The sequence below is a fragment of the Anguilla rostrata genome, chromosome 6 (assembly GCF_018555375.3).
Source record: "Anguilla rostrata isolate EN2019 chromosome 6, ASM1855537v3, whole genome shotgun sequence".
Taxonomy (NCBI): Eukaryota; Metazoa; Chordata; class Actinopteri; order Anguilliformes; family Anguillidae; genus Anguilla; species Anguilla rostrata.
The window spans coordinates 21,061,274-21,073,312 of record NC_057938.1 but is presented as its reverse complement, the minus strand read 5'-3'; the positions used below and the strand labels follow the sequence as shown (position 1 = coordinate 21,073,312).

Below are 12,039 nucleotides of genomic sequence, written 5' to 3'. Positions count from 1 at the left end.
CCAAACAGGGAGTCATACTGTAACGTTTTCCAAAAAACGTTCACACCAGTAAAATTAACCAGCACACTAATCACCTGCTGTGCATCTGTTGGTGTGTGTGCAGTTGTTTGCATTTTACAGGGGTGGGTTACAGTAAAGTTATTAGTTTATTAAGTTGGACTGTGGTGGTTTGGGGACCACCGTTAACTTGGTTGGTGTAAGAGGCTGGTTTGTCTTTGGGGTGACTGTGCTTCTCTCTCTCTCTCTCTCTCTCTCTCTCTCTGTGTCTGGGGTACAGAGTGTCAGAACGCCTTCGCCCTGCTGGTCCACCTGCCCACGGAGCAGGACCACCAGCTCTTCAGCTTCCAGCTGGCGGCCGCGGACGCCGCGAAGGCCCCCTGGCTGCGGACGCTGTGCCGGCAGGTGGCCAACACCATCTGCAGGGCCGACGCGGTGAGAGGACCCGGCGGCCGTCGAACGACCGCGGGGACGGAACTCGGGTGGAACGGGGCGTAGCGGAACGGGGCGTAGCTACGGTCACACACCCGCCACTCTAGCACGTTCGCTCTGATGCTTGCGCACACATACTCGCGCACGTACTATCACGAAAACTCGCGCGTGTACCAATTCGCCCACGCTCGCTTGCACTCATGCATGGGTTGGGCCATATGCCGCAAAGATACGTTACATAGCCAAATGTTTGCGGACACTCGACATCCAGCATCTCATTCAAAATGACGGCCACTAATATGGAGTTGGCTTTTGCAGCTATAACAACCTCCACTCTTTTGGGAAGGCTTTATGCTAGACGTTGGAGCGTTGCTGCAGGGATTTGCTTCCTTTCAGCCAGAAGAGCATTAGTGAGGGTGGGCACCAATTGGGATATTAGGCCTTCACTGGTTCTATGGGGCCTAGCCCGGGCCATAAAAAGCAGCCCAAGACCAAGGGATGTCCACATACTTTTGGTGTAATTATGAAATGCAATAACGATCATCGCCACCGTGTGGCATATTGCCTCTTTTCGTCTTTTTTCCTTTTATTTATACCTGACGCAGTAGTAAAAATCCAAACTTCAGAGGATGTGTGAAATGCTTCCAGAGGAAAGAAAAGGTCACCGCTGTTATCTATGGGGGTGTTGATAAGACGGCCAATCAACAGCAAGGTCGTACAGCTATGTGATCCTGTGAAGCGTTTTTTTTTTTTTTCCGTCATATGGAAGCTGAAAGGCCTTACTGCTGATTGGCTGTCTTATCAGCACCCAATAGATAATACCGGTGATGTGCTTTTTTCTCCCCAGCCTCTGTTTGAATGTTTACTACCACATCGGTTATAATTAAAAAGAAAAAGACAAAAAAGGGAAGGCAATGTTGCTGTTTGATCCTTATTGCATGAGTTAATTATCAAGGCGATGATTGTTATTGTGTTCGACGATTATCGTCGCAGTATATTGCCCAGCCCTAACTCGCACATGCACACAAGCGACGAGAAACATGTGCACACCACACACACACACACACACACACACACTATACACTGCGGAGTGCGTGTGGAACTGGAATCTTAAACGTTTCAGAGATTAACGCGCGCCTCTCCTCTCCTCAGCAGGCACGGTCTGCCTTTATTGCGCTTAAGTCTCGGAAGAATTGTAATAAAAACGTCAAGGTAGCGTCTACAAATAACAGCTGGCGTTAGTCGTCTGTGGAGTTTTACTCCGTTTTCCCGTCGTCGCGGTTACCCTCCGGGCGATGGTTGCGTCCCACCCCCGCTCCCAGTCCTTATTACTTCAGCGACTCCCGCTGCGTTTCGAAACGGCAGGCGGTCCCCGGCCGCTCCCGACGGCGGTTACGTCTAGAGTTACGTCTTAACTTTTCGTTGTGGGGGAAAAACCAAAAAAAAACGAAGCCCCCCCTCCTCCGTATATTCACCCTCCTCCCTCGGCGCAGGACGTGCTGATTCGCTGCGCCGACCCCGACTCCCTCCAGGTGAGCACCAAGGACATGGACAGCACGCTGAGCCGGGCGTCCCGGGCCATCAAGAAGACGTCCAAGAAGGTGAGCGCCGTTCTAAAAAAAAAAAAAAAAAACACGACCGAGGCGGGGACCCTCCGCGTCGATCGGAACTCTGAGGCTCGCGCAAACGATAATGGGCGAGCGGATAACTAAATAGCGAGAGAAATCGTTGACGGCCCCATTAGCGGAGCTAATCTCCTCCGCGCGGACGTTTATTGACCGCGCTTCCCGCGCGTCGGAGAGAGCCGCCGCCCAGGTTTGATTCTCATTAAAGCGGGGCGGCGATGAGCGCTCAGATGTGTGTGTGTGTGTGTGCGTGGTCATTTCAGGTCACCAAAGCGCTCTCCTTGAACAAAATGCCCAAACGGGAGCTCCAGAGGGCCCTCACGGCCGGCGGATGTGCGGGCGGCCACGAGAGGAGGAACGAGATTTCTGTAAGTGTGTGTGCGTGCGTGCGTGCGTGTGTGCACGTGCGTGCGTGTGTGTGAGTGTGCGTGTTTGTTTGCCTAACTTTACGTGCAGATTTTCCACCAGCGTATGTATTTGTATGAGAGAAAGCAGGTGCATTTCAGTGCGCACTCCTGTGTGAGCCACGTGGCTGCTGCTCGTAATGAGATGTGGATGTGGAGGGAGTGATTGGGGGAAGACCGTAACGGATGACCGAATCCGCTGAATTCATTCGTGGCCTCGCTTGTCAGGCTCGTGCCGTGAGCGCGGCCCGGGTGACCTCGCGGACCGTGTGACTGGCCGAAAAAAGCAGAGCTCGGCCATAAGCCTGCCTGTATTGTAGGGAGGAACGCTGTTGATTTATTTAGCCGTAATACCATGCAGGTTACAGAAATAAAGTTATGTGGCCGGTATGTGAAATGCCTCTCAATGGCTTTAAATGAACAGGAACCGAGCCGCACGATGTGTATTAAATGTAGGTACTTTGCGCAAGGAAAGAACTGGAATGTTAACTAAAGGCAATGTATCAAAGGCTTTATTAGCGATTGTATTTTGGTAAAATATAACCTAGTCTGCTTGAACTTTTATTGCAAAAAGGAAGAGGGGGTTCCAGAAAACTGCTACTTTTCAATTCAATTCAACTTTATTGTCATTGTACATGGCACAAGTACAAGTACAACGAAAAGTGGGCTTGTGATCTCCCAAGTACAGTGCAAATAATCCAGTGTGTGGATTTCTACAGCCAGTCCTAAAAAAGGCTAGCGAGCATGAATGCTCCATTACTAAATGGCCACAATGGTTCTCTGGTAAACCAAAAACACTTTGCCCACTGCAGTTTGCTTGTCAGAATCTTTGGGCTGACTAGCGTATCATTTTCCATTAAAATACTTCATTTGATATTCTATGATTGATAATAAAGTGAAAAATCACCAACCGCTGCATTTCCAGGTCAATTACATTGGCCATTTTTTTTTGTTTGCAAATTCCACACTGTATGGGCCATGCTTGCAGTACTAAGCCATAGTTTGATTGGTATTTTTGTGCATACATTTACCATTTAACATATGGTAAATGTATGAAAACACTTTGTGTTCAGTTTGCTCATTTTAGATGTTTGTAAGTATTAGGGGGATAAATTAATTTGCAGTCATTCATACCCTAGTCTATCAAGTGCATTTGGCCTTTTTTTAAGTGCATTTTATATTTTATTGAATGAAACTAGACTGAAGGTGTTTCATATTCAATCCAAGAAACATTAAAACTCTTTAAAAAATCCAGGAAACAGAAAAAAGGTGTGATCTAAAAATCATTGTTATGTAATAATGACGAGGAGGGACACAATCACTGCTACTCTAAGTCAAAATAAGTGAAAGCTATTTCAGCTGATAATAGTATAATCACCATTACAATATTATTGTATTATTAAGTGGAGGTGCCTTCACTTGAAAATACAAAGATTTCCATGTGCGTAGGTATGCAAACTACTGGCTCATTTAGAGTTGTCATCTGTGCTTCCCCATGTTGAACGGTTACAATAAAACAAAACCGCTTTCTTATTTGCTTGAGCGAAGCCATTGTTGCGATGACTACTGTAATTTAAAGGTTAAGTTGATTCTGTCAGCTACTTTTCTGTCTCTTCTCTTTGTAGGACCTCCATTCTCCATCAATGGTGGACCTTCCTTCAGTGTTTGAGAGGAAATACTTAAGTTACAGTCGCTCTACGAGTCACCTTTTATGATACTATGTGAAAAATGGAAATTTAAATAGGTTTTATATGTTTACGGTATATTATGCAATTTAATAATCAACTGTGGTACAGAAGATAGCGTCTTGTAGGTGTCGGAAGTTGTTGGCCGGCAAGCCAACACCATTCCTTAACGTGAAACACAGTCCTGTGTTTTGAAGTCTTGTGTTCAGTGTTCCACTGTTGCTTTCCACATGAATTTTGTGTTCATCACAATCAACTGACTGCTTTAGTCTTTGAATTATTTTGTCTTTTGATAGCTGTAGCATATTATATTTTCCTCAAGCTAACCCTTTTAACAATAATATTGAATATTGAACTTTATTGGGAACAAGCCTGCTAGTATCAATGTCTTTGTTCTTTTATTGCCAAAAGGTGAGGTAAGCAGTATTTATTTAAAAATATATCTTTTAATATATTAATTTCTCTTTTATACGTTATCATTTTTAACCAATGTGCAATACCTGTTACTGTCTTAGGGAGATTGTCAGTCCAATGTGATGTCCCACATCTGTGTACACAAGGAAACGCCTTGCTTTGCATGTTACATGAAACTCTACTACTGTCAGGAGTTAAAAAAATAAGCTCCAAAATGTCATTTAAAATGAATCCTTTTTTTCTGTTGTGGAAATTTAATTACAGCTGAAACATATTTTACTCTTTTTGAATAAAAGAATTAGTGGTTTGTCTTTTCATGGGCTGTCAAAATGAATGCTATTTTTTCTTTGGCATTAAGTATTACAAGTAGAGTCATTTGAGGGGGTAATTTGCGCATTACTTCACAACTGAAGTGACAAGACCAATATAGAGATGTCATCTTATAGCTGTTTAAATTGGTTTCACACTATGTTTGTGTTCTTGTTTTTGTAATTATTATTGAGCCACGAACTGACGGTACTTCTTAATGCAGTTATCCGGACTCTGTGGCACGGCACCAGTTGCAAAAAAAAAAAAAAAACAATTATAAAAAAATGTATTGAATACATTTGCACACTTATATACCGTGTTGTAGTATATATCTTATATATCTTATATACCAGTCCGAAACCTGAAGGAACCGGGCAGAGTTAGTAATGTAATACCTCTGACAGTGATTTGGATTTCCTGCTGGACACTATCCACCATTTGCAAAAAGAATTTCCCCCACTTTTGTTGATGACAAGTTGAATGCTTACTGTGAATTCCTGTCCTTTCTAATCTGAACTGTGCATGTACTGTACAGTGAGTGACATTTGGAGAAAGTAACGTGTGTTGATTTTGCAAAGCTGTCAAGTTTTACTTGGTTTTCTACACTTTTTACACCACCGCCAAAGACCCCAGATTATTTCAGTCATGGAGACAGGTTTGCACAGTCGACTTGACCACAATTGACCGCAAATGACCACAAGTTCCTCCGGATTTTGTTGTTTACATTTAGGTTGCTTCCACCTATATCTCACACAACAATACCTACACCTGGACTGCTAGTGCAAAGATGAAGTTACATCAGTCATTGGACAGGCACTCTTATCCAGGAGTAATTTTCAGAAGTGGAGAAAATCAGTCTTAGTCTTCAGTATCACCAAGAAGGGCGCCACAGTGGTGCAGTGAGTAGTGCTGTTGCCTCACAGCAAGAAGGTAACTGGGTTTGATTCCTTTCTCCGTGGAGTTTGCCAGTTCTCCCTGTGTCTACGTGAGTTTCCTCCTGGTACTCTGGTTTCTTCCCACAGTCCAAATACATGCAGGTTAGGCTAATTGGAGTGTCTAAATTCCCCTCTGGGGAAAATGACTGAGTCAATGGTGTGGGGGCCCTGTGATGGATTGGTGGCTTGTCCAGGGTGTATTCCTGCCTTACACCCAGAGTATGCTGGGATAGGCGCCAGCCCCCCCCCAACCCTGACTAAAAGTAAGCAGTTTAGAAAATGGATGGATGGATAGAAGGCCTATTTATAATCAATGTGTGCTGTTAACTAAACTATTATTAATGTAATCAAAGGTGTAATCCATCAAATACTGCCATGCACATAATCGGATAAACATTACACAGCTTTACTTCATCACAGTCCCTTATCATATCATATCCTTTATCATATCATATCCCAAAAGGAAATTCAAAAAGAATGTGCATGGAGGATAGAAGAGAAGATGGGCTTGGTTTCTGCTGTCCTGACAAGAGGGGGAAGCTCATTCCACCAGAATAGACACGTGTAACTTGTCTTGTATGATCCTTCAGCTAGCACCAAAGTTTTGAATGTGATGCAAGCTAATATCGGCAGCGAGAGATGAGAATGGGAGTTGCATTGCTCTGCCTAGGGAAGCTGCAGATCAGGTGAGCAGCAGCTTCCTGTATACACTGCCAGGTTCTGATGGTGTAGACCTGGAGTTCCAATGGTCCAGATGGGAAATGACCAGAACCTGGGGCTGGGTTAGGTTTTTAATGGTCAGGCTAGGTCTCAGCCTCAACAGGTTAAGACACTGACGTTAAGCCACCTTTGGAGAAGTGCTTTTTCAATAAATCAATAGTCCATTGCTTCATTGCAACTGAAGAGATCTTTTTTTAATCAAATTGGGGAAATGAATTTGGTTACTTGTTATATATACATATGTGCATGTATGCATACTCATGCACACACACACAAATATTCATTTTGCAGGTCTCACAATTTGGTGTAGCTTATATTACAGGTAGAGGTAAAATGCCATAAATTCTACAAATGTGTTTGAATTGCATGACCTCTGTGGATTCTATTCTCCATTCAAGTACACAGTCAATGTGCACCTCTGCATGGCAGGTCGATTCTTTATTGTGAAGAGAAAGTATGATGTTTCAGTGCCCTTGAAGACAACCAAAAGCAATAGATGCCTGCAATTAAATATTGATTTGCCTGAGATTCGGTTTTGTTACCCAGGGCCTCTCATGGTTGCCCTTTACAGTCCTGACTGGAGCTGGAGTTAACCCCTAGAGTAGCACCCTGTTTTTTTAACACAAGCCTGAAAATGATGTACCCAAAATAAAATGGTTGTTATTCTTGAACTCTTTTGACTACAGGCATAATCCTTGTCTCTTCTGAAAGGTAGCCCTTGGGAGAATACAAAACTTTATGGCTGTGCCTGGTGGGCTTAAAAACATAATGCAGCCACAGCCAGAAAAATGAGCATTCTGCATGGTTTTATTTTGAGCTATGTCTTGGCAGGATTCCAAAAAGGCCATTAGGAGACTCTTAAAGGACACTTGTTATTATGGGTATTTAGAGGTGTAAAATTCTATATATTGTATACTATAAGCTATATGTAGAAGTATGCTTTAATGTAGGTGGCTTTCCCACTGCCTGTCACCCCCTCCCCATCTCCTTCTCCCTGCCCCCCTCTCCTTACAACTTCTGGCAGCAGCAGGTCTACAATATTGTAGAAAATAAATCCATTAGCTATCTATAAAATGAGATCGAGTACTTCATTGAACATGCCCTCCAATGTGGATTCAAAGCTGTTTTCACTGTCCTATTCAGAGATATTTACACAGACAACTGATTTCTTCCAAGGCTATATATATTGAAGGACTGCTTGGCCAGTACTGGTCAGAGAAGCTTGTAGTTAGACTCATTTTTTTCCAGAGAATCTATATGAACCGGAGTTAACAATTTTTTGTACACAATACCTTTGTGTATGCAACAGCTATAAATCCTTTGGAGAATTGTTTAAGTAAGCACTGGAGGTTCTATCGAGGTTTCCCCAAGTTAGTACATTTTTGAGACTAAAAAGAACTATGGATTTTGTTCACTGGATTCTTGCCATGGGAAGCATATCGACTTTTTTGTAGTTCTTGTCTGTGGAGTTCCAAAATGCTAAAAAGGTGAGGCCCTCCCAATCTTGTTCTGCCTCCTCACATATTACAAAATAAGGAACCGTTATTGCTAAAACATTGGCATGGTAAAATTGTTTAGAGAGGTAGAACTGTGAGTTTTCATACTTTCACATAGTGTGTCATGTAACTAGACTGATTTCACTGTAAAAAGAAATGGAATGAATGTAAATAAACCCACTCATGCAACATTATTCTTTAAAATGGGGTTGAAGTACGATGGGTTGGAAGTCTGTCATTTTTCCTCAATGCCCTCTGCCTACCATGAGAGGAACTGGTACATATCTAGAAGAAGCAAACCATTAAAGACCTAGCATGTAAGCATCTAAACTAGGGGCCATCAGCCGTGGTCCAGGAGAGTCACAGGGTCAGCAGATTTTCTTTGCTGTTCAGCATTAAAATGTGCAAACTGCTTTAATTTGTCAATAAAATTCTCAGTAGCAAGGTAAACTGGAATACTGTGTTGTTTCCAGAACAAAGAATGACCACTGGTCAAAATGAAGGCCATTACAATGAAGCATTTTGTAGATACTACCCCAATTTAAGATACTTTTTTTCATTAAATGTCTTAAAGTTGCTTTCTTTAAAAGTACCAGGCTGTATTTCTGTTCACCCACTCCTGTTTGGGCATGGTTTTTACCTCCTCTTTTCCTCAGAGCTAAACCACAGTGCTGTCTCCTGAATGCTGCGTTCATTGGAACAGCCATCCGCGAGGGAAGAACCGTCCGGGGAATACAACAAAAAATCACAAGCACTTATTTTCTTTTCGAATTAACTCCTCCCCCCCTCCCCTTCAAAACAAATCAATGGAACCCATTAGAGGAGGGCCCAGGGTGGTTTGGCTTGATAGTCTGGACAATGGGGGGGCCTGGTGTTTGGGAAGCCTTCGTTCCTCCTCCTCTAACAGGCCTTGGCAGGCCTCCGGTGCAGACCCGCGGTGGGGTCGTCAGACCCCCGTGTGGAACAGTCAGTTCCAGCACCGTCTGCATCCCCCAGCTGCCCCTCACGCGGTCACAGCGCTCCCCTCTACTGACATGGCTCGCGATATTAAAATACAGTGCTGTGGTCCCTCTCCTTGGCCATTATCGGCACTCTGGCTTGTTTACCAGTGAGACACCTGAGGCTTGCCAGGTTTGGCTTTTTTTCCCCCTTGCCATACTGATTGAATTCCTTAGTACCAAAAAATTGAGATTTGTGACCATTGCTTACATCAGGGTCACCATTTGGGGGGAGGCAACTAGGTATGTTGTCCCAAGCCCTGGAGGTGGTGACGGGGCGAGGGGATCTGTAAACTATTAAATATTATTGGTACATATTATTGTCCCAAGCTCAGGAATAATATAATTTTGTCCTGGGCCTGGGAATTTCAGTACTTACAGCACAGGAAAGACAGATTGTGTTTTGGAATATTATTTGTATAATGACTCAAATCCTATGTGTATTCCATATAGATATTTGATGTCTAGCACCCTGTGCGTTGAATACAAGTGCTGTTTAAAGAGCAAATAGTTGAGGCATAAGAGTTGTTTCGCATTTCCCCATGATTTTCAAATAGCCTGCTAACTAAGAAAAGAAGCAAGGCTAGAAGGGAAAGTCAGAAACTGCCATTTTTAAGGTGTCTCGTGCACTCTGACATTAGTTTAGCCTAAACATGCTTAAATTCCTCATATGGTTAAAAGGTAATGTGCCAATTATGTCAGTTACCTAGGCGTACTTTAACACTGTGTGTTCACCACAAATATTACAAAACAATTGCTTTCGTTCTAGTTTCCAGATATCAACACTAGTTTAAAAACTTGACAAATGACAATCACAAAGGTCATTATTTTACTTATTATTAAACACATCCATCAAATTCCATGACAGTCCACTTTTTCTATAAGTTATTTTATTCCATGGTATTCTGCTAAGGCAGTGGTAACCAACCTTGTTCCTGGAGATCTACCATCCTGTAGGTTTTCATTTCAACCCTAATCTGGCACACCTGACTGTACGAATTAGCAGTTAAACAAAGATATCTAGCAGTTGAACTGAGGTGTGCTTTGTTGGGGTGGGAGTGAATTCCAACAGGATTGTAGATCTCAAGGAATATAGTTGGTTACCACTGTGCTAAGGTCTACGGTGAAGTCATACTATAGGTTTCATTTCTAACAAACGTAGGCAACATATTGGCTGTACTGAATGAAGTGAATGATTTGAATGAATCAAAAGCCAAAAGAAGGACGTACTAATGTTTTCTGCCAATATAAGCTTGGTGAAGTGCCTCCAATTACTAAGGGCAATAATATAATGACTGGGGAATAAAAGTAGCACTACTGTTACTCATCAATTTATATCATCAGCTGGACTGCACATGTTCCCACAGAGTTTTTTTCATGGCTACTTAAAGACAGACAATGTTGTGTTTGTAATTGTATGAACATGCGGTTTGTCTCACTTGATTTAATCAGTTTCTTCAGCCAGCCAATCAATCTTCAGGCCATTTTTGAAGCAGCTGTATTTTGTGGTATGAAGTGCTCAGGTGTGATAAGCTGTGATGATTTTTTCCAAAGGAAACCAACCGTAAGCAATAGATGGCAGTCTCCTGTGCCCTCCCGCACTAACAGAATTACGAAACGCAAGGCCATTCCTAACGTTACCGTCAATTTATTTTTAGCCTGCGAAGAACTGCCATTTGCATTTTTCCCCCCCCTCTTTTGCCCTAAAATCTAATGACAGAATTTGTAAATCTTCTGTAGTGCTTGAGCAAGTCTGTGTGTGCGGGCATTAAAAAACATGGTAATCGGAGAGGAATCTACTACCACCACGACCCTCCCCACAAACTGCCCTACGTCCCTCTTTAGTATTACGTTGGGACTGCAGGGGACATTTTACCCCCGAGCTGAAAGCATTTAATCGTATTCATGAAAGCCTGTTCGCTGCACTTCACATTGCTTGTGCATAATGCAGAACTAACCTACCAGCCTGCATTCATGCCGCCGCTACATTACATGAAACCTGCAAGTGAGTGCACCTCAGTTTTGATGGAAGGCATCTGGTGCTAACGAGGAGCTGTGGCAGGCTTCTCGGAGAGAAAACGGGTTCCCACCTGGATCACGCATCACCGTAAGACTGAAGACTCATCTCTTCAGGCTGCACCTCTCCCCACCCCTCCCTAGCCTATAGTTCAGCTCACTGTACCTAGCTAGGATAATTTGATTATGTTAGTGTATCTGGCAGGATTGTTTTTGTCTGATTAGGTGTGATTAGATGTGATTCCAGTGCTAGTTTGTACTTGGTAGGATTCTTGCTTGCTGAACAAGCTTACTCTACAGGGTTGGAGTCCTGATCGATGTGGTCACTTCTGGCACTATGATCCTTACTTCACTCTAGTGTTTCTTTTGCACCTCTACATCATGAACCTATGCACTTGTTGTACGTCGCTCTGGATAAGAGCGTCTGCTAAATGCCTATAATGTAATGTAATGTAAGAAAGACAGACCGCCACCTCTCTATTATAGGAGCAGCTATTGTTGAGCGGAGTACGCCAGGTTAGAAACAGCGACCTGGCGCTCTCTGACCCGCTCGCACGCAGTTTGAATGTCGGTTCACAAGGGCATTTTTGGACAGCTGGCAACAATGCATATGCAATTCTGTGTGCTGTTTACATGAACCTGGGTGGCTTTTTGAATGTGTTGCAAACCGTAAAAAGGCTGCTGTGCTTTTTCGAGAGCGTCAGGAAAATCGGACAGGCTTAGCTGTAGGCTAAAGGTCTTCCGTAGCTTCATCATATTCCAAGCAAAATCTTTTTTTCCACTCAGAACATTTTCTTTTTTTTTCTTTTTTTTTACCACATAAACTGCTTTCTATAAAAGAATCCCTTCATTTGTTGTAAAAAAAAAACAGTGTTCTTTCTGTATGTTGTCATGGTTACGTACAGAAATAAATCTATGTTTGGAATGGTGTTAATAAGATGCATGTCAGGAAAAAGAAATGTAGGCGATCTATATGTTAAGAGAAATAACATTTTGTCATAGTGTCAT

The 12,039-nt window shown here is 43.0% G+C and overlaps 1 protein-coding gene across 2 annotated transcripts in view; it reads left to right on the top strand.

Annotated features, from left to right (window-relative positions):
• LOC135256807 (protein ECT2-like) overlaps positions 1–4,874 on the top strand; it is a 32,759-nt gene extending 27,885 nt beyond the window's left edge. Inside the window, exons 22-25 of one of the 2 annotated variants that reach the window (XM_064338964.1) lie at positions 278–432; positions 1,923–2,030; positions 2,318–2,422; positions 4,084–4,874. In XM_064338964.1, coding sequence (XP_064195034.1) covers positions 278–432; positions 1,923–2,030; positions 2,318–2,422; positions 4,084–4,173 — 458 coding nt within the window. In that variant the 3' untranslated portion in view covers positions 4,174–4,874. The remainder of the gene's footprint in view (positions 1–277; positions 433–1,922; positions 2,031–2,317; positions 2,423–4,083) is intronic. The other variant, XM_064338965.1, reaches the window with a different exon arrangement.
• The last annotated feature ends 7,165 nt before the right edge of the window (positions 4,875–12,039 follow it).